This window comes from Tenrec ecaudatus, chromosome 6 (genome assembly GCF_050624435.1).
Source record: "Tenrec ecaudatus isolate mTenEca1 chromosome 6, mTenEca1.hap1, whole genome shotgun sequence".
NCBI classification, from domain to species: domain Eukaryota; kingdom Metazoa; phylum Chordata; class Mammalia; order Afrosoricida; family Tenrecidae; genus Tenrec; species Tenrec ecaudatus.
Window position 1 is genome coordinate 75,804,820 of NC_134535.1, and position 26,932 is coordinate 75,831,751.

Sequence of the window (26,932 nt, forward strand, 5' to 3'; positions counted from 1 at the left end):
CAGTGTTAGCAGATGAACCCCGGGGATGCAGTAGTTAAGTACCCGCTGCGAATCCAAAGATTGGCAGTTCAGACCCACCAGGAACTCTGCTGGAGAAAGATGTGACCATCAGCTTCAGTAAAAATGGACAGCCTTAGAAATCCTGTGCGGCCATTCTACTTTGTCCAGTAAGGTCGCTATCGGAACCTGAAATTTGGTAGCAATGCATTTGGTATGGGTTATGGAGTCAGCTGGGAGAAAGATGAGACTTTCTACTCCCCAAAGAGTTAGACTTGGGACCCCCGGGAGCAATTCTCCCCTGTCCTGTAGGGTAAGTCAGAACTGATTTGCTGGCGGTGAGGTTCTGTGTACGTAGCGGGGTCGGCATGGGGATTAGGCTTAGAGGGCAGGCCAGGTAGGATCTTCCTCTCCCCACCATCTCCCTGTCTGGATCGCCATTCCTCCCAGATCAGCGGTTCTCAACCTGGGGGCCGAAGGGTGCTTTCACAGGGGTCACCGATTCATAACAGCAGCAAAATGACAGTGAGGAAGTAATTTTATGGTTATGAAAATAATTTTGGTGGTTGGTGGGGGGGGTCACCACTACATGAGGAACTGTATTAAAGGGTCGCGGCATTAGGAAGGTTGAGAACCACTGCCCAATAGAAAGAGGGCAGAATGATTCCTCCCCCATAGAATGGCTGGAGAATTAGATGAGATAACAGGTGAAGCACCTAGCAGAGAACGTGAGTCGATTCCAACTCACAGCGACCCCTGCGTTCAGAGTAGAACGGCGCGCCCAGGGCTAACAGTCAAGTACTGACCATTTACATCACTCAGGAACTCCCAGAACATACTCCAAATCCAACCCAACTCACTGCCTGCCCTGGGGTCGAGTCTGACTCATGGCAACCCTATAGAGCAGAGTGGAACTACCTCTCTGGGTTTCGGAGGCTGTACATCATTGCAGGAGGCAGCCTCCTCTTTCTCCCAAGGAGCGGCCAGTGGTTTCGAACTGTTGACCTTGTAGTCAGCAGCCCAACGCATAATGAACCCATGGTACCACCAAGGCTACTTTAGTACATCCTAGGCATCTTAAAATACGTTTTTCTTCTCTGAAATAGCACTCAGGGTGCTCTCTCAGTGCTGGATTCCAATCACGCTCTTACCGAGGAATGCATTTAATAAACGTATCTTACACCTGTTTTGCAGCCTGAAGTGGATCGTGAGGTGGGCACTAGGGAGTCCGTGGTGAACTAACAGCCCAGACCCTTAGATGTTTGCTCACTGTTCTGATCAATTACCTCATGCAACGCTTAGGCAGCTCGGCTTCTGCCTTCTCTGCTAACTTTCCCCTCGGCCATGCCACTTAGAATGGGTCACCTCCAGCCTGGTCTCCTGGTCTCTTTATTTCAGCCTCCACCCTATCTGGAAGCTCCTTGAGGGCAGCCTTCCAGCTCTTTGGTTCTGTGTGCACACTCATTAAATGCTGGAAGCCAGGCCTTTCAAAGCAGATGCAAGGCTTCGAGAGCATTTAAAACCCAACTTGGTCTTGAAGGCCACGAATGGAGACTTCACTCCCAATTTTCGCACCTGATAACCAAATGCCTTAACAGTCCCCGTCTCAGCTTTATTTTTCTCTTATCCTGGAGTTCACAGTGGAAGGTGCAGGTTGGACCCAAGGGGGTTGCCAGCCCAGGGTCCTTGGGGCACAGGAATTCCCACCTCCAGGGAACGGCCACAGTACCTTTCCCTAGTCTCTGTTTCTCACCCTGCATGGATGCCAACCCCCAGGACAGAATTAAGTCTGCCCATCTGCAGCAGAGATCGTAAGCATTGCTTAAGATTCTGTATGGTCTGGTAGGAAAGGACAGAGGTCCAGGGAGTGAGTGATAAGCATGAGTAACGGTGACCTCAACCCTAGTGACGCCACTGGGTTCTCCTTGGCTTCCCCTCTCTGGTAGGGCAGGGGTTAATGGCGAATTGCAACATATCTCTGGGCTGAGTCACCACCCCTTGACACTCACCCCCCCCCCCCAACTCCCCTCAGCTGATGTTTTATAAAGAGCTCCAGAAGCCAGCAGAGAGAAAGGAACTGGAGGTAAGAGCCCCTTCCTAGGCCTGCTTCCTTAGTCTCCCTGAAACCGCAGGGCAGAGGACAGAGACAGTCGCCAGCTCCTGCCTGGTGCACCATGAACTGGCAGCAACTGTGGCTGGGTCTCCTACTGCCCATGACAGTCTCGGGCTGGGCCGTGGGGCCTGCAGAGAACGAGGCGGCCGTGGTGAGTCCCAGGGAACGAGAGACTCCAGCAGGGGAAGGGGAGGATGTGTCAGTCCAAGTGGCACAGTGCCATCCAAGCCTTCCTCCCGATCTTCATCCGGCCTGCCTTTCTCGTCTTTCCTCTGCTCTATGATTGACGTAGACTGTCCCCCCACCTCACCCCCGACCGAGCCCCCTCGCCGCCCCGTGTTCTACCGGAGCCTCTTCCCTGAGGTCCTCTCCTAGAGGTCCTCCACGTCTAGCCTCCCCTGTCCTGATGGGCCTGGTAGACTTTGCCTGAGACTGACCCCTTTTTCATTGGGCTTGCTCTCACCCCATCCTAGAATTACCTGCTGCAATACGGGTACCTACAGAAGCCTCTAGAAGGACCTGATGACTTCAAGCCAGAAGACATCACAGAGGCGCTGAGGTGAGAGTGGGCGTCACGGGGTCTTCTTCCCGCTTCTCTTCCTTCCCTTACCTCGGGCGCTCTGTTGCCTGCTCCAAGTCCCTGGCTGGGGTCTGGGGGCTGGGTGGTTGTCACTGTCAGGATGTTGGGCGTGTGGCAAGATGGGGATCCAAGGATACAGAACACAGTCATTGGATCGTCTGAGGCCCAAGGAACTGCTTTGCATGCCTGGATGGTATAAATATTTAACACACTCAGGTGCCAACCAACAAGTTGGAGGTCTTGGTCTACCCAAAGTTACCTCTGCAGGCAGGCGTGGGAATCCATTTCTGGAAAACAAAACAAAACCAGCCACTGACAGCCTGTGAAACACTTGGGGTCACCATAAGTCAGAATGCCCAAAGTACTAATGGTCACGTCTCACAGGAAGGATAATTGCCATGTGGCTGTGAGTCCCGCTGAGTTACAGGTGAAAAAGTGGTGTTACCTTTGGTGGAGCCCTGGGTGGTATAGTGGGTACTCGTCAGGCTGTGACCCACTTGGTCAACAGTTCGAAACCACCGGCAGCTCTGTGAGGGAAGGACTGGGCTTTCTACTCCCGTAAGCAGTTATTCTCAGAAACCACAGGGGTCACTCTGAGTCAGCATTGACTTCATGGCAGTGAAAGTAATTCAACTTTTATGATATTTCTAGTTTTGCTCTTATATTTTGAATCTTATGATTTCCCCCAGCCTGTCCTCAACCATATTCAGAGTCCCTTGAAGAGCTTGTATGCACTGGACACTGGGCAGGCTGGACTTCCGGAGAATACAGCTGGGAGAAGGTTGAGGGAGACTAGATCCTGATTAGGGGGAGAGGGTGGGGTGCTGATGGGAGATCGTTCAAAGGAGGGAAAGGGCACTTCCTCAGCAAGGGTGAAAACTGCCTTGTAGTCAGAAGATCCGATCCCCATGGGCCCTCACTCAAGTAAAAGACACTGAGATGAGGGAGATGGTGCTTGAATATTGCCCTTTCCATGGAATAGAAGAGAAAGTCCCAATTACCAGGCTTGGAGGCTGGGAGCGCCCGGCCAGCCGTGCTTGATGGTCACTCTGCGCAGCAGAGGACCATGGGGCTATCCCCAGATCCCAGACACTGCAGGGGTCCCAGCCCTGGGCTCTGCTCCGTTAGATCCATCCAGCTCCTTCCTTCCAGAGTTTTTCAGGAAGCATCTGAGCTGCCAGTCTCGGGTCAGCTGGACGAGGCCACAAAGGCCCGCATGAAGCTGCCCCGCTGTGGCCTGGAAGACCCCTTCAACCAGAAGACCCTTAAATACCTGCTGCTGGGTAAGAGCCGCGCCTGGGGACGAGGAGGAAGAGCGGGTCCTGCAAAAGCCTGGGCAGCTCCGCATTGACTGCCCACTTGGTCCCCGAGGTGGGTGGGAAGATCTACGCTTCTGATCTGGTTTTCTCGTTTGGTAACCAGGTCGCTGGAGGAAGACGCATCTGACGTTCCGCATCTTGAACTTGCCCTCCAACCTCTCACCCCACGTGGCTCGGGGAGCTTTGCTTCAAGCCTTCCGGTATTGGAGAGATGTGACACCCCTGACCTTCCGGGAGGTGAAGGCTGGCTGGGCTGACATCCGTCTGTCCTTCCATGGCCGCCAAAGTAAATACTGCTCCAGAAACTTTGATGGGCCAGGTAAGGACCTCCTCCTACCTCACAGATCTCTGTCCCCTTGAGCCTGAGACCTTGGCGTTTTAATGTTCAGGCCGTCCCCTATGCCCACTCGAACCCGATGGTCTCTAAGCACATTCTAATATTCCCCAGAGGAACAACTGGGCGCCTCCCTGGGCCTTTACTTAGCCTCCTCTTTAGAGATTGTGCCTCATTCTTTGACTTAAGTTCCCTACTGAAGGAGCATCACGGAGAGGACTATGCCAGAGAGAGAGTGGCCCGGGGCAGAGTCACAGGACAGAGTCACTGGGTATCTCTGTGAAAATTGGGTGATGACTGTGGGGGATGAAGGGATGTGTGGGGGTGTTAAAAGGAGAGGAGGAAGCATCCAAGGGACAGGAACTACAGACAGCGGGGTTTTAAGGAAAGGAGGAAATTGGGCAACCCAATGGTAGCACAGAGGCTAAAGTGGTTGGCTGCCAACCCAACGGGGCCAAGTTCAAACCCAGTCTACCACTGTGAAGCTCGACGGTCTTGGAGGTCCAATAGTGCAGGTCTACTCTGTCCTGTAGGAGCGCGGTGATTAGAACCCACTCAACCACAGCCGGTCTCCAGGGATCACCGGAGTTTGTAATGCCAGGGGGTTCCCCAGCTAAATGGCCTGCGACCTCCTCCTTCTCTTCATTTGTCCAGGGAGGGTCCTGGCCCACGCTGACATCCCAGAGTTGGGCAGTGTACATTTCGACGAGGATGAACTCTGGACTGAGGGAACCTACCGGGGGGTGAACCTGCGTATCATCGCAGCCCATGAACTAGGCCATGCCCTGGGCCTCGGACACTCCTGGTATACCAAGGCCCTCATGGCCCCGGTCTACGCTGGCTATCAACCCTCCTTCAAGTTGCACCCGGACGATATAGCAGGGATCCAGGCTCTCTATGGTCAGTCCCTTTCTCTGAGGAGCATGAGGGTTGGTCTGGTCAGCATCTCTTCTTGGGGGGAAATGGGTGGCTTACCTGCGTTCTCTCCCTGCCTGCTAATTCTTCTAATGTCTTCATTTTTGAGGACTCTTCTGCTTAATACCACTTCCGGGCCTCCTTCAGCTCACATCCATTCTTGGGATTGGAAACTACACATCTGAGCAAATCACTCTCCTTCCTGTTAGCTCTCAAAAGGCACACTTGCTTCCTGCTGATATCAATATGGGTTCACCTAGCCCTACGGGGAACTCTCTGGGCATTTCTATGGGCCTCTGAACTGAATTTACAAAAGATGGGGCAGCGGGGGTGGGGTTCGGGGTGAGGTTCCATGAGTTGTCTCTCAAACCACATGATTTCACCTGATAGGCAAGAAGACTCCCGAGAGAGAGGATGGAGAAGAAGAGACCGAGGTGTCCTCCGTAGCCCCAGTGCCAACAGAACCCAGCCCCATGCCAGACCCCTGCACTGGTGACTTGGATGCCATGTTGCTGGGTGAGACCCTACTCCTTCACGTGCAGACAGGTAGTGGGGCAGCCTGATGACCCCGAGGTCAGGACAAACGGATCACGTGGAACTTCAATAGCGGAGGAGGCGGATGGGATGAGATGTGTGGGAGGAACAACTGGGGGTCAATGGAAAGTGGACCCAGCAGATATTTACCTGGGTTGCCACCTAACAGAGCCATGAAATCATATTTGGAAATACTGAACTAGGAAGGAAACAATAGTAACCAGAGAGGCTCTGGCACCCGCTTGGAAGTGACGTGGAATGGAGGGTAAGGTCTTTACGCGGTCATGCTCTGTGGGGCTTTTGTTCTGTTGCTCGGGTCAAAGTTGAATTCCTTGGAGCAATGAAGGAGAAGTTGAGGCCTGGGTCCTTTCCCAATGTCTTCTTGAGGTCTGAAGGGGCATCAGTAGGCGGGAGGATGGGAGATGACCAGCCTGTCCAACACACCCACACGTCTCCACTTGAACCCTACCTTTTCGTACTTCCTGATACATCGCTTTCTCTCAGGGCCCCAAGGGAAAACCTATGCCTTCAAAGGAGACTATGTGTGGACTGTGACAGATTCGGGTCTGGGTCCCTTGTTCCGAGTGTCTGCCCTTTGGGAAGGGCTCCCTGGAAGCCTGGATGCGGCGGTCTATTCTCCTCGAACACAATGGATTCATTTCTTCAAGGGTAAGGGGATTGGTGACAGCATCTTATCTGAGGACTTAGTCCCCTCAGAGGGTGGGGGAAACATCTCATTTCTGGGTGACCCTGAAGGGCTGAAAGGTATCCTCTGAGGGCAGAAGGAGACTTGCTGCTTCTCTCTCCACTCTCAGGAAACAAGGTGTGGCGCTACATTAACTTCAAGCTGTCTCCTGGCTTTCCCAAGAAGCTGAATAGGGTAGAACCCAACTTGGATGCAGCTCTCTATTGGCCTCTCAACAAAAAGGTGTTCCTCTTTAAGGTACACAGTTCCCAGAAGGGCAAGTCCCTTTAGGGAGGGTGGGCCACCTCACACGGAGGAGCAAAGGATTGCTCTGGAAGGGGAAAGTTGGCGGGAGTGATATGGGGCCAGGCTTTGGTGGTCCCCCACATTCTTTCTCCAGCCTTCTCTTCAACCCCGCCACTCTCCTTCTAGGGCTCAGGGTACTGGCAGTGGGATGAGCTCGCCAAAAATGACTTCAGCAGCTACCCCAAGCCAATCAAGAAGCTATTTACAGGCGCACCAGATCAGCCCTCGGCTGCAATGAGTTGGCGGGATGGCCGAGTCTACTTCTTCAAGGGCAAACACTATTGGCGCCTCAACCGGCAGCTTCGAGCAGAAAAAGGCTTTCCCAAAGATACTGCCCAGAACTGGATGCACTGTCGGTCCCGGACCCCAGACAGTACTCCAGCCAGTGGGGGTACCATTGCCTCAGCCTTGGCTAACACCATCTTTTCATTGCCTGGTAACATCACTTTCCGAGAGCCGAAGTAACGCCTGAGGCAAGTGTCTGCTCACTAGAACTGGGCAGGTGCTACAGCCAGGGGCAGTCACAAGAACCCAGCCATTGTGTTAGGTCCACAGGCTTCCAAGAGGCCTCAGTTCTAGGCAGCATTTCCCTGTACTTTTTCCTTGTAGGATGGTGATGCTGTCGCTGGGTCAGACCCAACTCCACCTATTTCCTCCCTCGCCTCATCCTCCAGAGTGCTTCAAACTTGTCCTCTCCGGCCTTGGAGGACAGTAGTGGGGTGGGGAGCAGGGGTTGGTTGGGCCTCTGGCTAACAGGAGGCGGCAGCCTGGGAGGCTAGATGCCTGTCCTGTTCTTTCTAGATAAGGTGCAAAAGAACAGAATGGCCAGTAACTGAGCAAGGACTTTGAAATCCTTGGGAACCGCATTTATTTATCAGCAGGTTCACTACTCTCATTGGGCTTTGGATTTCCCTTCCGCACAATAAAAGTCAACACTCATCTCGCAGGGATTGCTGCATTAAACCATACAGTCTAGATGACGTGCAATGTCCGGTACATGTGTGCTTAATAAAGGTGAACTCCATGTTCCTCAGAGAGGGATGGTTTTTCCTGGGCTCTGTGTGTGAGTGTGTACAAAGCCGACTCGAGCCGTCTGAAGGCACCCCATCAGGGGACAGAGGATCTGTTGACATGGCTGACTCTTGATTTGGGGCTACAAAGAAAAAACAACAGCAGAAGCCAGACTCCCCAGTTTAGTATTCCATGCCATTTTATTCACATGCTCCCCCATTCTTCCTTCCTCCCGCCATGTCTGGCTGATCAGGGATGCGATCAATCGTCCTGTATGCTCTCTGGGGAACAAGGGAACAGACTTTGGAGAGTCGGAAAGTTAGTGAGTTAGTGGTTGGAACTTTTAAGGTCAAGGAGGAAATTAGTCTCAGCTATTGTGAAAGGCAGAGAAGGCACTTGTCTCCCATGCAGCCCAGACCAGGCTCTTGGGGGCCAAGGGGCAAGAGTCTGGCACATGGGCCAACGCTCAGTACTTGGAGCAGGAGGCGGTTCTGGTACGAGGCAGGCATGGAGCCAGGCACTGGTTTTCTCCAAGTTTGAGGAACACGGATGGGGAGCACCATGGAGGACAGTGTCCCCAACTGAGGTAGAAGAAGGGGGCTTTAGCCTATGGGGTCCAGGGAGAAAGGTTAACCAGGATCCCCACTCCCCCTACTGAAGGGCCAGTGGATTAGATCATGCTAGGATGCCTCTGTGTCCTTCTCCCCATCAAAAGGCTACCAAGAGTCTTAGGAGGCATTCTGACTTCCTAAAGGTCCTACAAAGACAAACCCCCTAATTTTACCATTGCGAAGCACACTGAGGCCAGGAGTCTAAGGCTCTCCCAGTTTGGAGAGATCAGAGAGTCGGTTTCTTTGGGGAACAGACATCTCTATGGTTGGATGGAGGTAGATACTCAACTTCCATTTATCGCTCCACCTCCCAGGGTTTCTCTCGAGCCCCAAAACATATCCCTACAGATATGGACTGCGTTGGCGTACACAGATAGATCTGTAAGCCCAAAGGTGAGGAAGTCTCTGTGTGGGGCCTGTGGACACTGGGCCTGCCCACCCAGTCTTCCTAGCCCTCTTACTAGGGAAGGTGGCAGCCTAGGGGGCGTAGGTTCAAGTCTGGGTGGAACCAGCTGGTGTGGTGAGGGGAACAGTGGAACCACAGTCAGAATCCAGGTCGAGAACGGTATGGGGGGCAGTGGCCTGGGTGCTTGGCCCCAGTTGGCGCTCTCGAAGACTCTGGAGATAACTCTGGAGAGGCACAGGGCAGAAAGGACAGAAGAAGTCCAGGTCAGGCTCTGCTTCCTACCCTGACCATCCCCGTGTGCCTTCTGCTCCATCCCCCCAGGGTGCCAGCCCTACTCACTGGAGCTAGGCTGTCAGCAGGGCTCCGGGCACTGGGGGGCAGCTGGCGGTGGTAACTACCCTCACAGAGTCCCACTCCTGGGGGGGTCCGGTGCCACTTGGCCTCTTGCTGACGGATGCGGAGGAGCTGGAGATGCCTCTGCTGGCGGCTCAAGATTACTGCTTGGGAGGAGGCAAGACAGGTGCAGGGAGGCTTCTTTAGAGCAGAATCTGCCTCCTGTGCTCCCTCCCCCGCCCCTACCAGACACCATAGAGAAACCTTGTGGACCTCCCTCTTATGGTCTTCTCATGCCTCATCGCTCCCCCCAATTACTCTTGAACGACAACGACAGTGCCTCTTTGGAATGGTCCGACCCACGCTGCCTTTGCTTCCGTAAGAATGCCCAGCTACTCTGCCGTTTCCCTTCACCAGTGCTCATCCCAGCCCCACTCCAACCTTCTTTGGCCCCTCCACAACGGATTTCCTTTCAAAGCCCTGGTCGACTCATCTCAGGAACACCCACGCTCTTCCCGCAAATGTATTTCTTCCAGTCTGGAAACGGGGGTGCCGAGTGGGTACGCATAGGATGGCTGTTTCTGTGCTAACTTACCACTGGCGTGGCCTCCATGTTCCTCAGCCATGAGCTTCCACTGGGCCAGGGCCCCAAGGGCACCCAGGGCTGGCCAGGCCCCAAGTAAGACCCAGTTATACCAGCAGAGAGGAGGCAGGGCTGGAAGGGCCTGCAGCCGTTGGCCCAGCCGACTGCCCAGTGCCAGCCCCTCCAGGAAGAAGTCAGCACAGGCCACCAGCACTGCAGCTCCTAGCAGGGAGGTGCCAAGAACTGTGAATGGGCGTGGCCACCGAAGGGTGAGCAGGGCTCCCAGCAGCGCCAGTCCCACCAGGCCCCCGGCTGGGATCCAAGCAGAAGGCGGTTGGTATATGGGCTCGGTGCCCAACAGCATGCCAGCGCCCAAAGTCAGGCCTAGCAGGAGACCAGTCAGGAAGAGCCCAACACTGCGAACCAGCATGGTGACCAGGCCACAGAGGAGTCCAATGCCCAGCGCGATGCCAGCGCTCACCTCCAAGCTCAGCTGTGTCTCCAGTACCCGCTCTTTATGGCACAACAGGAAGATCACCAGCGCTCCGGACAGCAGGCCAGAGAGAAACATCACTGCCTTGAAGCAGCGGTAGCCTGGGAAGGGAGGCAGGAGGCAGTGAGAGGCAGAAATTGAGGTCGACAGGGTTGGGTGAGGAAAGACTACGCAGGGGAGCTGGGGGGGGGGGTGAGAGGGATCGTTTCAGAGAAAGCAGGGGAACTGTGGGGAAATGGAAGGGGAAAGCAAATTATTCCAGGGGTGGAACAAGACTGTAAAGGCCTGGGGAAGGGCCACAGGTGCTACTGAGACAACAGGCGTGTGGCACACGGAAGGGAAGCATTCCTTGGTAGCGCAGTGGAGACGGCCCAGGAGAAGAAAGAGGGAGCATCGTTCTTGAGGGTGGCAGTTGTGGGCAGCAGCTCCCCAGGACCCTCACCGAAGCAGCAGTAGATGATCCCAAAACAGCAGCAAAGGGCGCACACTAGGGTAGGTGCCAGATCAGGATTGTTCTGGGGTTCCAAGATACACCTTGGGTCAGGAGGCTGTGGGAGTTGTTGGTTAAAAGGCCTGGGGTCAGAGGTCAGAACCAGGGGCAGCAAGGCTTCCTCCATGCCCAAAGAGGAGGTAGTCACAGGGGGGAGGTATCCATTCCTGTCATCCATCCATCGATGTCTTGCAGGGGTTGGGAAACCTGCAAGGGAGTAGGGGTAGTAACTCAGATGCCCATGACTACGGAGGAATCTGCAGATGTTTTCTTTTGAAGAAAAGTCTGTTTTGGAATGGCCGGACTGGAATCATTTAAGAAATCTGTGGGAATGGGTTCAGGGAAATGAGCAGGCTCCACATTGCCCTAAGAAACAAGGGCACCACCAAGTGAAACTCAGATAAACCAACAAAAAATTGTCATAAGCTAATGAGCCTTTTGTCTGCCCCCCAGCGTTTCCAGGTGACAGTGGAAGTAGGATGTTCTGGGTCTGGGGAGGGAAGGGTCCAAGGGCAGTAGCCAAAGGAGCTCAAGAAGCCCCAGTAGCTTGTTCCAGCTGGAAAGCTTATCCTATCTGCAGCTAGGGCTCAACCCACTCCAGTAGACTGGAAAGAAACGGGTTAAGAGAAGGGGAGCGGGAGGAGGAAGAGGAGAGAATGAGTCATGGTGGGGTTTTGGACAGCTGCTTTAACCCCAGAAAAGGAAGAGAGAAAAACACCGGACCCCCAAGGAGTAGGGAATAAGGCCCTAAGTAGAGGTGGTCACCCACACTTAGGGTTTTGAAGCCTCTGCTTCAATGTGGTGAAATGGTTGACCGAAGGGGTGACCAGCCACAGTCCAACTTTCATGGACCCTCATGGAAGCAGCCGGGCGCTTCCCCATGGACATTTCATATCCTGGTAGCCACTCCCGCTCCGCCCCTTCAGACACTGATCGGCTTTTTCCTACCTCTCCCTCCCCCCTGGAGTGTCAGGGCTGCCAAGGGGATTTAAACTCAGTTCCTGAAAGGAAGCGGACACCCAGGAGGGGCTGGCATTTGGGGCACTATCGGGATGGGTAGGGTGTATGCATGCATTTTCCTCCAGCTGTCGTCTTTCAAACATCAAGGTCCAATCAGGCTGGAAGGGCAGTTTAGGAAAACCCTGGAGTTCCTCTTCCCAATCCACTGGGAAGTGTGGGGACCCTAAGCAAGGGGAAGTTGGGGAGGGGGTGCCTACTCACCACCCTGGCGGGGCTGAGGAGAGCAAGGGGTGGAAGTGCTTCCGTAGATTCCCGGTTGCTTGCTTGCCGGATGGTCCTAGGCGTCAGGCTGGCTTGTGTGTGTATGGGGGTGGTGGTGGTGAGGGTTGTCCACAAGGGTACCCTCGGCCACTGTTTCCCCCTAAACTATTGCAAGTCGCAGCCAAAGTCCTGGCAGCTAAATGCAACCAGTTGGGGGTGGAGGAAGGGGACAGGGGGGGGTGACATCACGGAGGCGGGCTCCTTCAACTCTTTCCCCTGCGTGTGTGTGGGGGGGGACCTCGGATGCCAATTGTGCTATTTCAGGCCCAGAGACCCCCAAAGCACAAGGGAAGGGACCTCGGGGAGTACTGCGAGGGGCTTGGGCAAAGTATTCGCATACTTAGAGAACTGGCCAACTTGGGAGCTCAGAAGTACCCAACTAGGGTCCCCGTGTCCCCCTGGTTCCCGCTTGGTTCCTTCCACTTCCCAGAGAATTGGAGTATTGTCTTCTCGGGAACCGGGTGGTCGGGATGGGGGAACCAGGAAAAGGACTGTTACTGGCCTGGGGGCGCCAGCAGGGGATCCATGGGGGGGAAACCTTGAAGATCCAGGCAGGTTGGAAAGGTCTGATAGGAGTTGGTTTAAGAGGTTAGAGGCGCGTGCTCGGGAAGGGACTGAAGGCGACGGGACTCAGCCAAGTCTGCGTGGGGGCGGGTGTGTGTGTGTGTGTGTGTGTCTTTGCTGAAAGGCTCGGTATGCAAATGAGATGCAAAGCTGCATGCAGATGAGTGCAGTGTTACTTGGCACTCAGCTCCGGCCCTAACCCCAGCGGAGCCACATCCCCTCTCCCCCCCCTCCCCCGCCCAGTTTCCCGGCTCTGTTCCTAGACCGGGCCTGGAAGCAGCGCCCGGAGGGGCGGATCTGGGCCGTGGGAGCTACGGATTTCTAAAGGGGCAACTCGCCAGCGGGGTCAGGCGCTAGGGAGGGCCAAGGTTTGCCGGGAAAGGAGGGGCAGCGCTGCGGGGCGAGCGCGGGGGCTAGCCTGGGGCTCCCTTCCCAAGCTCCCATCCCTGCCGGATACAAAGGGGCCTCTGTCCGCGGCGGCCGCCCGCGGGGAACGGATCCGGGCGGTGGCTCCCCGGCGCCCCCTGGTTTTGTCCGCAAAGGCGACCGGACCGGTGGCTCGGGGCCTGCCGTCCGTGCCACCCTCGGCAGAGCCCGGCGATACCACCCGCGGAGCCCCGGGACTGCCCGCAGGCGTTGCGGCAGCGCCCACTCCAGGCGCTTCTGGGGGCGCCGCCCGCCGGGACCCTAGCCCTCCGGCACGCCTCGCCGGCCGCGCTCCTCTTCCTTCCCGTCCCGTCCGCCGGTGACCCCGGAAGTGGAAGCGGGCTCAGGTCGGCGGCCGACGCGGAAGACGGAAGCAGAGCGTGAGCGGGAGGCGGAGCCGGGGGAGCTGCTCTCGTAGCTCCCCCTGGCCCCGGACCCAGCTGCTCGAGGGGGAGGAGTTACTGCCGCCCTTCGGTACGTTACCTTCGTCCCAGCCGCAGGGGTCCGGAGGGGCGCCCAGGGCCACCCTAAAGTCCGCCCCCAGGTTTTTCTCTGAGGCTGCACAGTCCCCACCCTTCGGGGGGCAGCCTCTGGCTCCCCTTTCCGGCGGTCTTTCCGTCCCCCCCCCCCCTGAGAGTGACCCTACGACCACACCTTTTGTGGTACCGCTTAAAGATTACGGCTTTCTGGGGGACTAAAAGTAATGGATTGGGGGGAGGGTTGTGGATAGTTCAGCTCCGGCTTATTGCCTGGAGTAATGAATACCCCTGAAAGAACTTGGGAAGAAGCCCCTTCCCTCGGGAGGGAGGTGGGTGCGTTGAATGTCCCCCACTCGAAGTTTACTTAACCCCATCAGTCCATCCTTGATATCTTTGTTACAGGCACCAGAACCGACCAGGATGGCTGTGACCTGAAGCCCTCAGGAAGCCCTGGGTCATGGCCCAGAAGCATTCTGGAGGAAGAGGGTTATGTGGCGCCCTAGGCGGTGGTGGTGCTTCCCTCAGGACTTTAGGACCCTCTGTCGACCCTGACATATGTTCATTCTCAGGACCCAGGGACTCAGCGGGCACAGTTCTTAATGGTGCCCGCACCATCCCAGAGCAATCAGATCCTAAGAACACACAGCCCCCAAACCCAGCCCACTGGTCAGATCCAAGCCATGGGCCTCCCAGGGGTCCAGGGCCTCCTGGAGATGGAGAGGAGCCTGCTCAGAGTGAGTTATCTTCTGAAGAAGAGTCAGGAGTGGACCAAGAACTTGCAAGAGGGAATGAGGCCGAGTGCCAGGAAGATGGGAATTCTTTTACTTCCGATCCACCTACTTGCAACTGTCAGGGAAATCCTGGAATTCCTGAAGGTCTTCACTCCGAGGGAGGAGATAGCACTTCTGTCAACTTTTGCCACCATTGTACCGCCCCAGCCCTGGGAGAGGATGAAGAGTTGGAAGAGGAATATGACGAGGAACCTCATAAGTTCAGTGATTTTCCACGTGCGCCCAGTGGAAAGAAAGCTCCACCCCGAAGACAGCGGCACCGCCTTCCAACCAAGGAGGATGCTCGAGAGGGTGCACGCAGAGATCCTCGGTCCCCTGGGCGACATCGACTGGGTGGGAGGCGAAGTCAGGCACACAGACACAGAGGCCTGGGACTGTGGGGAGCAGAGGAACTCTGTCAGCTTGGACAGGCTGGCTTCTGGTGGCTGATTGAACTGCTAGTATTGGTAGGAGAGTATGTGGAAACTTGTGGGCATCTCATCTATGCATGCAGGCAGCTCAAAGGCAGTGATCTGGACCTTTTTCGAATCTGGGTTGGAGTCTGGGCTGTGCGGTTGGGAAGCTGGGTCCAGATGATATACCAGCTTCTGAGTCAGGGGTTTTGCTGTGGAGTCGGGCTGCTCACCCGTTTTCTTAGGCTACTGGGTGCTTTGCTGCTTCTGGCTCTGGCCCTCTTGTTGGGCTGTATGCAGTTGGCCTGGCGGTTTCTGGTAGGACTGGGTGACCGGTTAGGCTGGAGAGGTAAGACCACTTGGCTGGTCTCTCAGCTGGATTCTCCTGCCTTGCAGCGTTTCCTGGCTCTGCTGAGAAACAGCAGGCTGTGGCAGCAGCTGGTAAAAGTGGTTCAATGGGGTTGGCTGGAGTTGCCTTGGGTTAAGCAGAGGACTAACAGGCAGGGGGATGCACCGGTAGCTAGTGGGCGCTACTGCCTGCCTGAAGAGGAAGTGGCTCGACTTTCGACCATGGCTGCGATTCCTGAGGATGAACTAAACCCCTTCCACGTGCTGGGGGTTGAAGCCACCGCATCAGATGTTGAACTGAAGAAGGCCTATAGGCAGCTGGCAGTGATGGTGAGTATGTTCCCCTCTTTTCTAGTCCTATTTTGTACCCAGCTTTTATTTTCTATTCCAATTCGGGGGACAGTGGAATAAAGGGAAGACGGTACAAGACGCCAAGCTCGAAGACGAGGGATAGCTTATTCTTAGGAAAGGGTTAGTTGTAATGGATCTTCAGCCTCTAGCTACCATGGATCTGATCTTCCCTCAGTTTTCGTTTTTGGGTTTGTTTTTTTTCCCATCAGATTTTTTTTATTATTCAAGGCAATAAACCTCATAAGAACTGTTGTAATCACTTACCCTGGAATCTCCAGGTGAAGTCCTGACTAGGTGACAAGGCCTAGTCAGAGGGCCCCACAGCTGTCCTGCCCGGAACAAGTGTTATTAAACACAGGAAAAGCCAATTAGGCCAGAGAGCTAAGTGTGCAAAACAGCTTAGGCTCTGCGAGTGATTATTCCAAGACTAGGTAGAAGAAAACAAACAATGGGTTTAATATAAACATGTAATGCTATTGTTATTAGAAATAGATACTTGGTGATTGTTACTATTTATAGATTGCTCTTGCCATTTCTATCTAAGCATGACTATAAGGAACCTGTACGAATTGCATGGAAGTCTTATTTTTACCTAGCGTATATTGAACTGGATTAGGGAAACCACAGAGGATGGACCAACAAGATTTTCTTTAAAACTATCCAAGGTACAATAAAACCTGAGGGTTGTAATTTACCAAAGGGCTAAATTAGTAGTTTGGTTGAAAATGCAGTGAGGGATAGCCTTGGTGGAAATTCTCCTACTTGGGAGGGGTTGCTTGCTTTTGAGTTGTTACTATGTTGTTGTTGTTGTTGTTGTTATTGTTAGGTGCCTCTGAGTTAGTTCCAACACACAGCAACACAATAACAGAAGGAAACATTGCCTGGTCCTGCCCCATCCTGACAGTTGTTAAGTGGGAGCACATTAGTGGATCTGTTTCCTTGACGGCCTGGCCTGCCTCTTTTCTTACTGACCTGCCTGACCAAGTGTGTTGTCCTTTGCCACACTCTGGTCTCTCCTGATAAGGTGTCCAAGGTTCACGAGACAAAGTCTCACCGTCTTCATATCTGGGAGCATTCTAGCTCATATTTCTTTGTTCTCCTAGCAGTCCGTGGTACTTTCGATGTTCCTTGCAAATCTATAAGTGCATCAATTCTTCTGCGGCCTTTGTAATTCATTGTCTAACTTTTAGATGCATGAGTCCATTGAAAATACCATCGCTGAGGTCAGGCACATGTCAGTCCTCAAAGTGAGAGCCTTTGCTCTTCCACAATTTTAAGAGGTCTGGTGGTGGAGCAGATTTACAGGCCGTCATTTGTTTTCTTGACTGCTGCTGCCATGAGCAGTGTGGGTCCAAGGAAAATAAACTCCTTGACAATTTCAGTCTTTTCTCTACTTATCACGTTCTTGTTTATGGGAACAGTTACTTAAATTAGTTTCCTTGTATTGAATTGCAATCTTTCCTGAAGGCTGCAGTCTTGATTTCTATCAGCAAGCCCTTCAAGTCCTCTTCATGTTCAGCAAGTCAAGTCATCTGCACACTGCAGTTTGCTAATAAGCCACCCGCCAATCCTGATGCCTGATTCTTTTTCATAGACTCCAGCTTCTTGGATTATTTGCTTAGCATTTGGGTTGAATAAGGATAGTGAAAGAATATAACTGCCACACACCGCTCCTGAATTAAAATCACTTCTTTTCCCTAGTATTTATTCCCTTCTTTTGTTTGAATGACTGCCTCAGGGTCTGTGTTACAGGTTCTGAATAAGCACGATAGAGTATTCTGGAATCCCAGTTCTTCTCAAGGTGGTCCATAGTTGGTTATCCACACAGTCGAAGGTCTTTTCGTAGTCAGTAAAACACAGGTGACGGTAAGTAAACATCTTTCTGGTATTTTCTGTGTCAGCCAAGAGCCATCTGGTGCCAGCAACCATAGCGCTTCTTCCACATCGTCTCCTGTTGACGTAGTGCTACAACCGCTTTAAAATTATCTTCAGCATAATTTTGCTAGGATGCGATATTAATGATATTCTTTGATCCCACATTCTGTGGGGTCACCTTTCTCTGGGATGGGCACAGAGATCTCTTCCATTCTGTTGGCTAGGTAGCTGTCTTGTTGAACAAGTTCTTTTTGCTACAGTCACTGTATGTATCCCTATTTTTTTAGTAGTAGTTTTATTGGCATATAATTCAATGGAGTAAATATATGAGGGCAAGACTGTTCACACCCCTGGTCTGAGAGTTCCATTTCTTGTGAATATTTTGATAACGTCTTGCAGCATTCAATATTTTGCCCCTGGAATCCTTCAGTCTCTCAATGTGAGGCTTGATTTTTTTCTTTGTTTATTTTAGCTTGAGCTGTGCTGGGTGTGCTCGTTCCTTTGGACGTTCGAACTCTAGGCCTTTGCACCTTTCATCACACTGCGTTGTTTGAACTCTAGGCCTTTGCACCTTTCATCACACTGCGTTGTTCGAACTCTAGACCTTTGCACCTTTCATCACACTGCGTTGTTCGAACTCTAGGCCTTTGCACCTTTCATCACACTGCGTTGTTCGAACTCTAGGCCTTTGCACCTTTCATCGCACTGCGTTGTCACCGTGAGCTGCCCCTGAGTACTTTGTTCAGTTCTCTTACTTCATGTTTGTTTGGTTTTCGTTTGTTTGGCTACTCCCTACGAGAGTAAGTTTCAGAGCCTCTTTTGACATTCACTTTGATCTTGTCTGTCTTTGCTTTTTCACAGCCTTTGCTTTCTTCATTTGTGATATTCTTGATGTCCTCCCGCAGCTCATTAGATCTTCTGTCATTAGTGGCCATTGCATCAACTCTGTTCTTGAGACATTCTCTCAGTGCAGGTAGGAAACACACAGGTTGTATTTTTGGCTCTGATGGCCTTGTTTTCATTTCCTTCAACTTCACCCTGAACTTGCATATAAGCAGTTGATTTGATTGGCCCCTGGCCCTCTTTTGGCTGATAGTAGGACTTTTCTCCACTGTTACCTTTCCACACATATAATCACATTGATTTCTTTGTATACCATTTAATGAGCACCCTGTGTGTAGCTGTTGATTTTTGTTGAAAAAAGGTATTTGCAATTAAACTGGTGGTCTTGCAAAATCCTATGCTGTGATCTCCAACCAACATTGTTTCCATAACCAAGACCATATTTTCCAACTACCATTCCTTCTTATTTCCAGCTTTCAGATTCCGCCCGCCAGGAATTATCTGTGCACCTTGATTGTCTGTTTGCTCAGTCTCACACACAAGTTGGTAGAATTCTCAACTTCATTATTGGCTTTGGTGGTTGGCATGTTAAGTTTGAATAAGTTATATTAACTGGACTTGTAGGCATATAGGTAATATCTGTAAGAAAAAAAAAAAGGCTTGGTGGTCATATCTGACTTCCTTTGGCTATGCAAGGGACAAGGAGAATCCATCTCCACATCAGACTGATTGCCACCTTGGGGTCAGACATGCTTCCACCCTGCGTCTTTCTTTAGCCTATTCTGACACACTTGTCCCACCGTGGCACTCTTTCTGCTGGGTTCAATAATCCATTGTAATGACTACACGGAACTCAGAGAATACTCACAATTCTAGGGGCTTATTAAAGGAGTTAACATATTACCATAGGCGGGATCAGAAAATATTAAGGATACAGCAGAGTCCCTCTTCAGCCAGCAGCCAGTTGTTTCTCTCTAATCCTTATCCTCCCAGCCACGTGACCCTTGGCCTCTGGTTTTCCTGGGCCAGGAAGCACACCTACTGCTCTGCCTCAGTTTCATAGTGTCAGTGCTGCTCTTCCTCTGTTTCATGGTCCCCTTGCTTTGGTCTTTGACCTTAGTCTGGCACGGCCTCTACTGCCTGCGCCACTTCAGGGAGGGAGGGGTCTCGAACATGATTCCTTTGTGGCTTTTCTTCCTCGATGGTCCTGAGAAGCCTCCCAATTTCTACCAACTTTAATCACTGGCTGAAATTGAACAAACATGCAATCAAGGGGCATGGGTAAATTACTGGTCAGTGGAATTTGAAAATTGGAATCAAAGAGGAAGAAACAGTAGTTGGAAAATATGTTCTAGGTTATATAAACAATACTGGAGCTCACAGGATAGATGCCGCAAGACCAACCGTTTCTTTAACAATATAAATTGAAACTTTGCCTATGGACTTTGCTCTTAAATACAGGGACTGGCAACTGAAAGGACCCATTCCGTCCATTAGTGTTTCACACTCCCTGCTTGCATAGTCCCAATCCAGTCATTTGGTGGGAATTTCAGAGACATGGATAGCAGAGCCATATTAAGAAATTTCACTCAGAAACCCACAGGGGCTCGCAGGAGTTAGCATTGACTTGATGGCAGTGAGTTTGTTTGTTTGTTTGTTTAAAGATCAAGTAAAGGATATCAATTAAGACAACACAGACTTTTAAATCTAGCCTGGTGACTAATCTGTGCGCATTAACAATGTTTATTTGCTTAAAAAACTTCACATCAGCACATTGTCCTGTTACATACCGCACTGTACCCCAGGGTAGCTCTCAACAGCTTTTTGGCGATGAGTGCAGTGCCATTCCTCTCGAATGTCTCCTGGCATAATAAACCACGCGATCGTCCGGCTCCAGATGGCCAACACCAGTCCAGTTCAGCTCCCTGGTACCTCACTGTCTTCCAGTAGATTCTGACTCATATCCACCCTATCGGACAGGGTAGAACTGCCGCTGGGGGCTTACGGGCTATAAATCTTTACAGGAGCAGAAAGCAAAGTGGCTGGTAGATTTCAAACTACTGACCTCAGGGTTAGTGGGCCAATGCATGATCCACTCCATCCCCAGGGCTCCTTTATGAATGCCTAGGAGATTGATTTTTATGCCTTCTATTTTTCTAGTTACTTAATTTTCATAGATTCATACTTCAGACACTATGCACTCTGAATACTAATGAATGTTGGCAGTTTCCTTTCATTGTGCATCCGTGAAGGTCCACGATTGACTCTGCTTTGCGGAGGCAGCTCTTTCCCAGTCAAAATTTGAGTGCCTTCCGCCTGGAGGGCTCATCTTCTGGCAGTGTCCCCCTGCGCGCCATGAGGTTGTCCGTGGCTACAGACGATTCCTTCGTCAGTCTGTTCTTGGGCTGGACGCTCCACTGAAACCTGCGCACCATGGGTAACCCTGCTGGTATTTGAATTCCGGCAGCACCGCTTCCAGGATTACAGCAACACACAAGCCTCTAGAGCATCGGTTCTCAACCTGTGGGTCACGCCCCCCTTTGGAGGTTGAAAGACCCTTTCGCAGGGGTCGCCTGATTCATAACAGTAGCAAAATTACAGTTATGAAGTAGCAACAAAAATGTTATGGTTGGGGAGTCACCACACATGAGGAAGTGTATTAAAGGGTCGCAGCATTAGGAAGGTTAAAGAACCACTGCTCTAGAGCAGAGGCCCCCATGGTAATTTTTTGTGGCCTACGATGCTCTGAAATAAAATGAAAATAGAAAAAATTATTATGAAGAAAATAGCACTTAAGGGAGATCGAGGCAATGCCGTGCACACGATTCCCTCGTTGACCCTCTAACTACTGAAGACGAGTCTACACGTGGCCAGGTGCCTTTCCCGGGGCCTGTGGACGTGTATAAACGTGCTGACTCCGTTCTGGTGACGTGTGGAAGCGATCTGTCTGTCACGTCATGTACACAGCTCCCAACAGCGAGAAGGGTAAGAAGAGCACCCTGGGCGGTGCTGGGAGGAGTCAGACCCAGCGGCAGCTAGTTCACGTGGTTGGAGGGAAGCCATCCCGACTGAGCATCACGTTGGTCAGCGGTCCAACATTTTGTGGTTTTATTAGTTATGTTGTTATATTCTCCAGTCGCAACCTAAGAGGTAAGTGAAAACTAGGAGGAGAAAAGCGCTGGCAAGTTTCAGGTAAAAAATAATTTTAGTTTTATAAATACATTCAATAAAATAAATGTTTAAATAAAAGTAATTATATAGTGTTTTAATTATCCTATCCATATCCACTTCAAAAGATAAATTTAACAGAACTTGTCAATGTGATGTGGCCCACGTGAATCTTGCCTGTTGCACCAAGTGGCCCGCATTTTTTATTGAGTTTGACACCCCTGCTCTAGAGTATGACAGACTCATAGCTGATTGTTACTAATAGTTGAGGTTTTTTTCCCACCTTCATATTATTCTAGCATACCTCCTCTCTTGGAGACTAGCACTGTTAGAAATATAATCATTTTTCACTTCTCTTGGAATGGGAATATCGCTGGATCCCTCCATTCTTAACACATTTGTCCTCACACTCCAAGGTTCTCGCTTGGCCTAGACTGTCCATGAGAAGGCTCCTCCATTAGGACTTTATTTGGCATCAGTCAGGTGGCTAACTTTCTCTATTTGGGGGCTTGGAGACTTGGAGATAGAGCAATGGGAAGCTCTAGGATGATGGAAGATGATTATTTGTCTTGGAGGAAAAAAACTAGAGGGTGTAAACATCTTTTGGGCATCATGATAGGCTATAACATTCTGGGACAGCTAAGAAATAGTGGGCTATAATAGGAAGTATTGAGTAGACAGGAGAATTTTCAGGTAGAAACTAGTAAGTTTGAAGATATAGCATCTTTAGAATCCTTACTTTAAAGGATTGATGAGATTAAAATGGGAGGGCTTGGTATTATGTGTGCCTGGTAGGGTGACCACTCTCTCCTTTGCTTGCAAAAATGGGGTTTACAGTAGTAAAATTAGGATGGCCTAGGAAAGTTGAGATGGCTGATCACTCGAGTGCCATATACTTCATATGCATTTTCAGTTCTCTCAACAATCCATAGTAGAGTTTCACTCTGTTTAACAGTGAAGAACCAGGAGGGTGAGGGGGAGGTGGGGGAGAAAGTGGAACAGTTTACAATGATCTACATATAACCCGCTCCCGGGGGCGATGGACAGTAAAAAGTGGGTGAAGGGAGACATTGGACAGTGTAAGACATCAAGAAATAATTTGTAAATTGTCAAGGGTTTGTGAGGTAGGGAGGGTGGGAGAGGTAGGGACGGAAAAAAATGAACTGATACCAAGGGCTCAAGTAGAAACAAAATGTTTTGAGCATGATGATGGTAACAAATGTACAAATCTGCTTGACATAATGGATGGATGGATGGTGATAAGAGTTGTACGAGCCCCAATAAAATGATTTTTTAAAAATCCAAACAAAAAAATGATAAAACTTGAGTCTCAGTTAAATATTGAAGCTTGTAGTTACGATTGACATTTTGAACTTGAATCTAAATGTGTCTGTAGAATTGAGAGTTAGTAATCATTACGCTGTATCGACTCTCTTCTCAGATGTGAAAGAACCTTCTGAGGTGAGAGCGTTTTTTTTTTTAATCTTTTTATTGGGGCTCATAAGGCTCTTATCACAATCTGTACATACATCAATTGAGCAAAGCACCCTTATACATTCGTTGCACTCGTCACTCTCATAATTCACCTTCCAATTGGGTTCCTGGAATCAGCTCGGTTTCCCTTTTTCCCCCCTCCCCCTCCCTCCCCGATCCCACCCCTGGTCCCTTGATAGTTTATAAATAATTATTATATCTTATCTTACACTCCCCGGTGTCTCCCCTCACCCGCCTCCCCCTTGCCAATCTCCCAGAGAGGAGGTTACACATAGATCTCCGAGATCAGTTCTCCCTTTCTACATGCCCTTCCCTCCTGGTGTCGCCACTCCCACCGCTGGTGTTGAGGGGTTCGTCTGTCCTAGATTCCCTGTGCCTCCAGATCCCCACTGCACCGCCGTACATCCTCTGGTATAACCAGGTCCGCAAGGCAAGGTAGGATTGGGGTCATGATGATTGGGAGGGGAGGAAGTGTTCAGGAACTAGAGGAAGGTTTTGAGTTTCATTGTTGCAACACTGAACCCTGAGTGGCCCATCTCCTCCTCACTACCCCTCTGGAAGGGGTTTCCAGCTGTCTACAGGTGGGCATTGGGTCCCCATCATGCACTCCCCCTCTTTCACGGTGATGTGATTCTCACCACCACCCCACTTTTGATGTTGGAGACGTGGTCTCCTCTGTCCTTCATGGTCACCTATGTTGGTGTGCTGCTTCCGTGTGGGCTCGGTTGCTTCTGGGCTAGATGGCCGCTTGTTTGCTTTCAAGCCTTTAAGTCCCCAGATGCTATATCTCTCAGTAGCCGGGCACCATCCGCCTTCTTCACCACACTTGCTTATGCACACTTTCGTCTTCAGCCATTATATGAGGAAGGTGATCACACAATGATTGTTTTTGTTCCTTTGTATCTGCTACATGGTCCATTCAACACCTTGTATTCGCTTAGGCCGTGTGCTTCTTCTCTGTGGGCTTTGTTGCTTCTGAGCTAGATGGCCGCTTATTTGCCTTCAAGCCTTTAAGACCCCAGACGCTATATCTTTTTTTGATAGCCGGGCACCATCAGCTTTCTTCACCACATTTGCTTACACACACGGTTGTCTTCAGTGATCATGTCGGGAAGATGGGTATCCTGTAATGGCTGCTTAGCAGGGCGAGGTGCTATTGTATTGGGGGATTATGCATGAGGAGGCCCAATGTCCATCTGCTACCCTACTACTGAACCTATAAATATATGCATATAAATCTATTGCCCCCATAATCATAAATATATTTACATATGTACATGTCTGTATTTAGGCTTCTCTGTATGCACTTTGCCTCCTACTCCTTTCCTCTATTTCCTTTCGCTTTCCTCCCGACCCATTACCATGTTTAGCCTTCATTCTGGATTCAGTAGTTCCTCTCAGTTACCTTGCTCTTGGTCACACCCTTCCTGTCCTCCCCTCCCCTCCCTCCTCTGGTTTTGAACCATTCGCTGTTCCCTTGTCCCTGTGTTGGGCGACACCTCCTCCCTTCCCCTACCTCCCACGCTCTCATGTCCCTCCAGGACCGTTGGTCCTGTTATTTTCTTCTCTCATTATTTGTCCAGCCTATCTTGTCTAGGTGGACCTGCTGACATAGTAATATGTACATACAAATGGATATGACTTTGACTGCGCCCAAGTGGCCCATAAGAACATGGCTTTGACAAGCAACATCGGCACGCTGATAAGCAGAAAAGCCACTAACATACAAAATTTACAAGGTAAAAAACAAAACAAATTAAAAAAGACTAAACAAAAAGATAGCAAATATTAAAAGAAAAATTGCTAGTAGTTCAAGGTCCTTTCGTTGGCCTTTAGGAGTGTTTTCTAGGTGTAGCTTGTGAGGCGCCACGTCCTGGCCCGGGAGGTGAGAGCGTTTTTACCCGGGAGGGCTAGATTGGATCTGTGCTGAAATCTCTTATTTGCTTGATAGGTGCATCCTGACAAAAATCACCACCCCCAGGCTGAGGAGGCCTTCAAGGTTTTGCGGGCAGCCTGGGACATTGTCAGCAACCCTGAAAGGAGGAAGGAATATGAGATGTAAGTTGGAGCTGGAAAATTGTCAGGTAGGGTCAATGAAAAATCCTCGATAGCAGAGGCCTGGCCCTGTCGCTGGACAGGTCTATCTTTGTCAGTGGCTGGACTCTTCAAGAGGCCAGTGGATCTGTCCCTTGTCCCACCATCAATACTTTCTGATTTACAAAGCCTCTCTTTTCTTAGGAAACGAATGGCAGAGAATGAGCTCAGCCGATCAGTGAATGAATTTCTGTCCAAGCTGCAGGATGATCTCAAGGAGGCAATGAATACTATGATGTGCAGCCGATGTCAGGGAAAACATAGGTATGAAAGAGGAGGACAGGGATGGGATGTCAAATCTAAGTAATTGGGTAGCCAAAGACCTTTCCTATGAATATTATTGGAAGTTTTGGGATACAGGATAATAAAGGTTCTGAGGTTTCTACCTTTGCTAAGCTGAAAGAGATGGGAGATTTGAATTCACAGTTAAGAAAAGCTTTCAGTGTGTGTGTGTGTATATATATATATATATATATATATATATATATATGTATGTATGTATATATATATATATATATATATATATATATATAAATCAACAAGTGGAGATAACTTCAGACGCGAAGCAAATATGTCAGCAATGATGAGACAGCAATGCACCCTGGGAAGGCATGATGCATTGAGGAAGTTTCCTTTTGTTGGATTGCAGAAGGTTTGAAATGGACCGGGAGCCCAAGAGTGCCCGATACTGTGCTGAGTGTAATAGGTTGCATCCTGCTGAGGAAGGAGACTTTTGGGCAGAGTCAAGCATGTTAGGCCTCAAGATTACTTACTTTGCACTGATGGATGGAAAGGTGTATGACATCACAGGTACAGTCTGCCCTACGGAAGTACGAACCCATACTTCCTGATCTCATTTGTGCTCTAAGCTGTGATGTTTTGGTTAATTATTTCTCATGTTTACAGAGTGGGCTGGATGCCAACGTGTGGGAATTTCCCCAGATACCCACAGAGTCCCCTATCACATCTCATTTGGTTCTCGGACCCCAGGCACCAGTGGCAGGCAGAGGTAGGTGGTATTTACCCTTAGTTATCTATCCGTGATTCTAGTCTTGAACATGGCTTCGGAGGGCATATTTTAGGACACCTTGGACATGAGTGGCTTTTGACCAGCTACTAACCAAAAGGTTGGTAGTTCCAACCTACCCTGCAGCTCTGGAACAAAGGACTGGTGGTCCGATTCTGTCAAGAGAAAGCCAAGGAAACCCTGTGGAGCAGCGCCTCTCTGTAGCAAATGGGTCGCCCTGAGTCGGGTGGCCGACACGTTGGGAGCTAACAATGTGTTTCATCCTCTAAGAAGTTTGGGGATAACTCTCTAACTTAGATAAAACTATGTCTCTGGCAACCTCGCCTTTCATGTATTTCTTCATCTCTTAGAGCCACCCCAGACACCCCGCCGGCTGACCTTCAGGACTTCTTAAGCAGAATCTTTCAAGTCCCCCCTGGCCAGATGTCGAAAGGGAACTTCTTTGCATCTCCTCAGCCTGGCCCTGGGACCACCACAGCCTCCAAGCCCAACAGCACAGTACCCAAGGGGGAAGCCAAACCGAAGCGGCGGAAGAAAGTGAGAAGGCCCTTCCAACGCTGACAGCCCTTCTCTTCTTTCCTCAAATCAATGTCAGGGAGTCAAAAGGGCTGTGTACAGCACAGGATGGAGTTTGCTTTGTTTATTTTTAAATATTTAAAAAAGGGAAAACTTTAAGCTCAAACTGTTCACTGAGTACTTGTAGGAACCATTCTCCCTCTGCCCCGCCCCCCTCCGGCCCCAGTACCCAGGAACTGAATCTTGTCTTCAGACAATACCAAAGAAATAGTGGCGCGGACAAAGAACCCAGCATGTGGACCGGACAGTCTATCCCAGTGGCGTGAGAACTGGGTTTCCTTGGCGTTTGTAGGCCTTTGTCTTTTGCTTCTAGAGCAGATGACGCTTTCCCTCCCCACTTTTAAAACTATTGAGTCTATCTTGTTTCTTGACCCATGTCAGGAAGAGGCCCTCCTCCTTGCTCCCTGGACACTGGTTAACAGAAGAAAGCACGTAGCTCTAATTATAGGAGGTGCATCGAGTTCAGAGTGGGAACTTTGAATTCTTCCATTTTCTGACTTTGACCCTTGTGGG

At 50.7% G+C, this 26,932-nt stretch overlaps 3 protein-coding genes across 4 annotated transcripts; 2 read left to right on the top strand and 1 right to left on the bottom strand.

Moving 5' to 3' along the window:
- Positions 1–2,047: 2,047 nt before the first annotated feature.
- On the top strand, positions 2,048–7,818 carry MMP19 (matrix metallopeptidase 19). Its single transcript, XM_075551522.1, has 9 exons — positions 2,048–2,261; positions 2,584–2,669; positions 3,843–3,973; positions 4,113–4,328; positions 4,998–5,243; positions 5,649–5,774; positions 6,297–6,461; positions 6,608–6,735; positions 6,910–7,818. The coding sequence occupies exons 1-9, from the start codon at positions 2,172–2,174 to the stop codon at positions 7,246–7,248; spliced, it is 1,527 nt and encodes a 508-aa protein (XP_075407637.1). The 5' UTR covers positions 2,048–2,171; the 3' UTR covers positions 7,249–7,818.
- Positions 7,698–12,773, bottom strand: LOC142450052 (transmembrane protein 198-like). 2 transcript variants are annotated; one of them, XM_075551523.1, is made up of 5 exons: positions 11,932–12,773; positions 10,663–10,917; positions 9,740–10,321; positions 9,151–9,311; positions 7,698–9,035 (listed from the first exon to the last, which is right to left on the bottom strand). In XM_075551523.1, the coding sequence occupies exons 2-5, from the start codon at positions 10,886–10,888 to the stop codon at positions 8,898–8,900; spliced, it is 1,107 nt and encodes a 368-aa protein (XP_075407638.1). In that variant the 5' UTR covers positions 10,889–10,917; positions 11,932–12,773; the 3' UTR covers positions 7,698–8,897. The 2 variants fall into 2 exon arrangements, with proteins under 2 accessions (XP_075407638.1, XP_075407639.1); XM_075551524.1 differs by having other exon boundaries at positions 7,700–9,035; positions 9,151–9,308; positions 11,932–12,771.
- On the top strand, positions 12,526–26,525 carry DNAJC14 (DnaJ heat shock protein family (Hsp40) member C14). The gene is made up of 7 exons (XM_075551521.1): positions 12,526–13,455; positions 13,863–15,321; positions 24,674–24,780; positions 24,961–25,080; positions 25,466–25,626; positions 25,723–25,825; positions 26,194–26,525. The coding sequence occupies exons 2-7, from the start codon at positions 13,918–13,920 to the stop codon at positions 26,402–26,404; spliced, it is 2,106 nt and encodes a 701-aa protein (XP_075407636.1). The 5' UTR covers positions 12,526–13,455; positions 13,863–13,917; the 3' UTR covers positions 26,405–26,525.
- Positions 26,526–26,932: the final 407 nt, after the last annotated feature.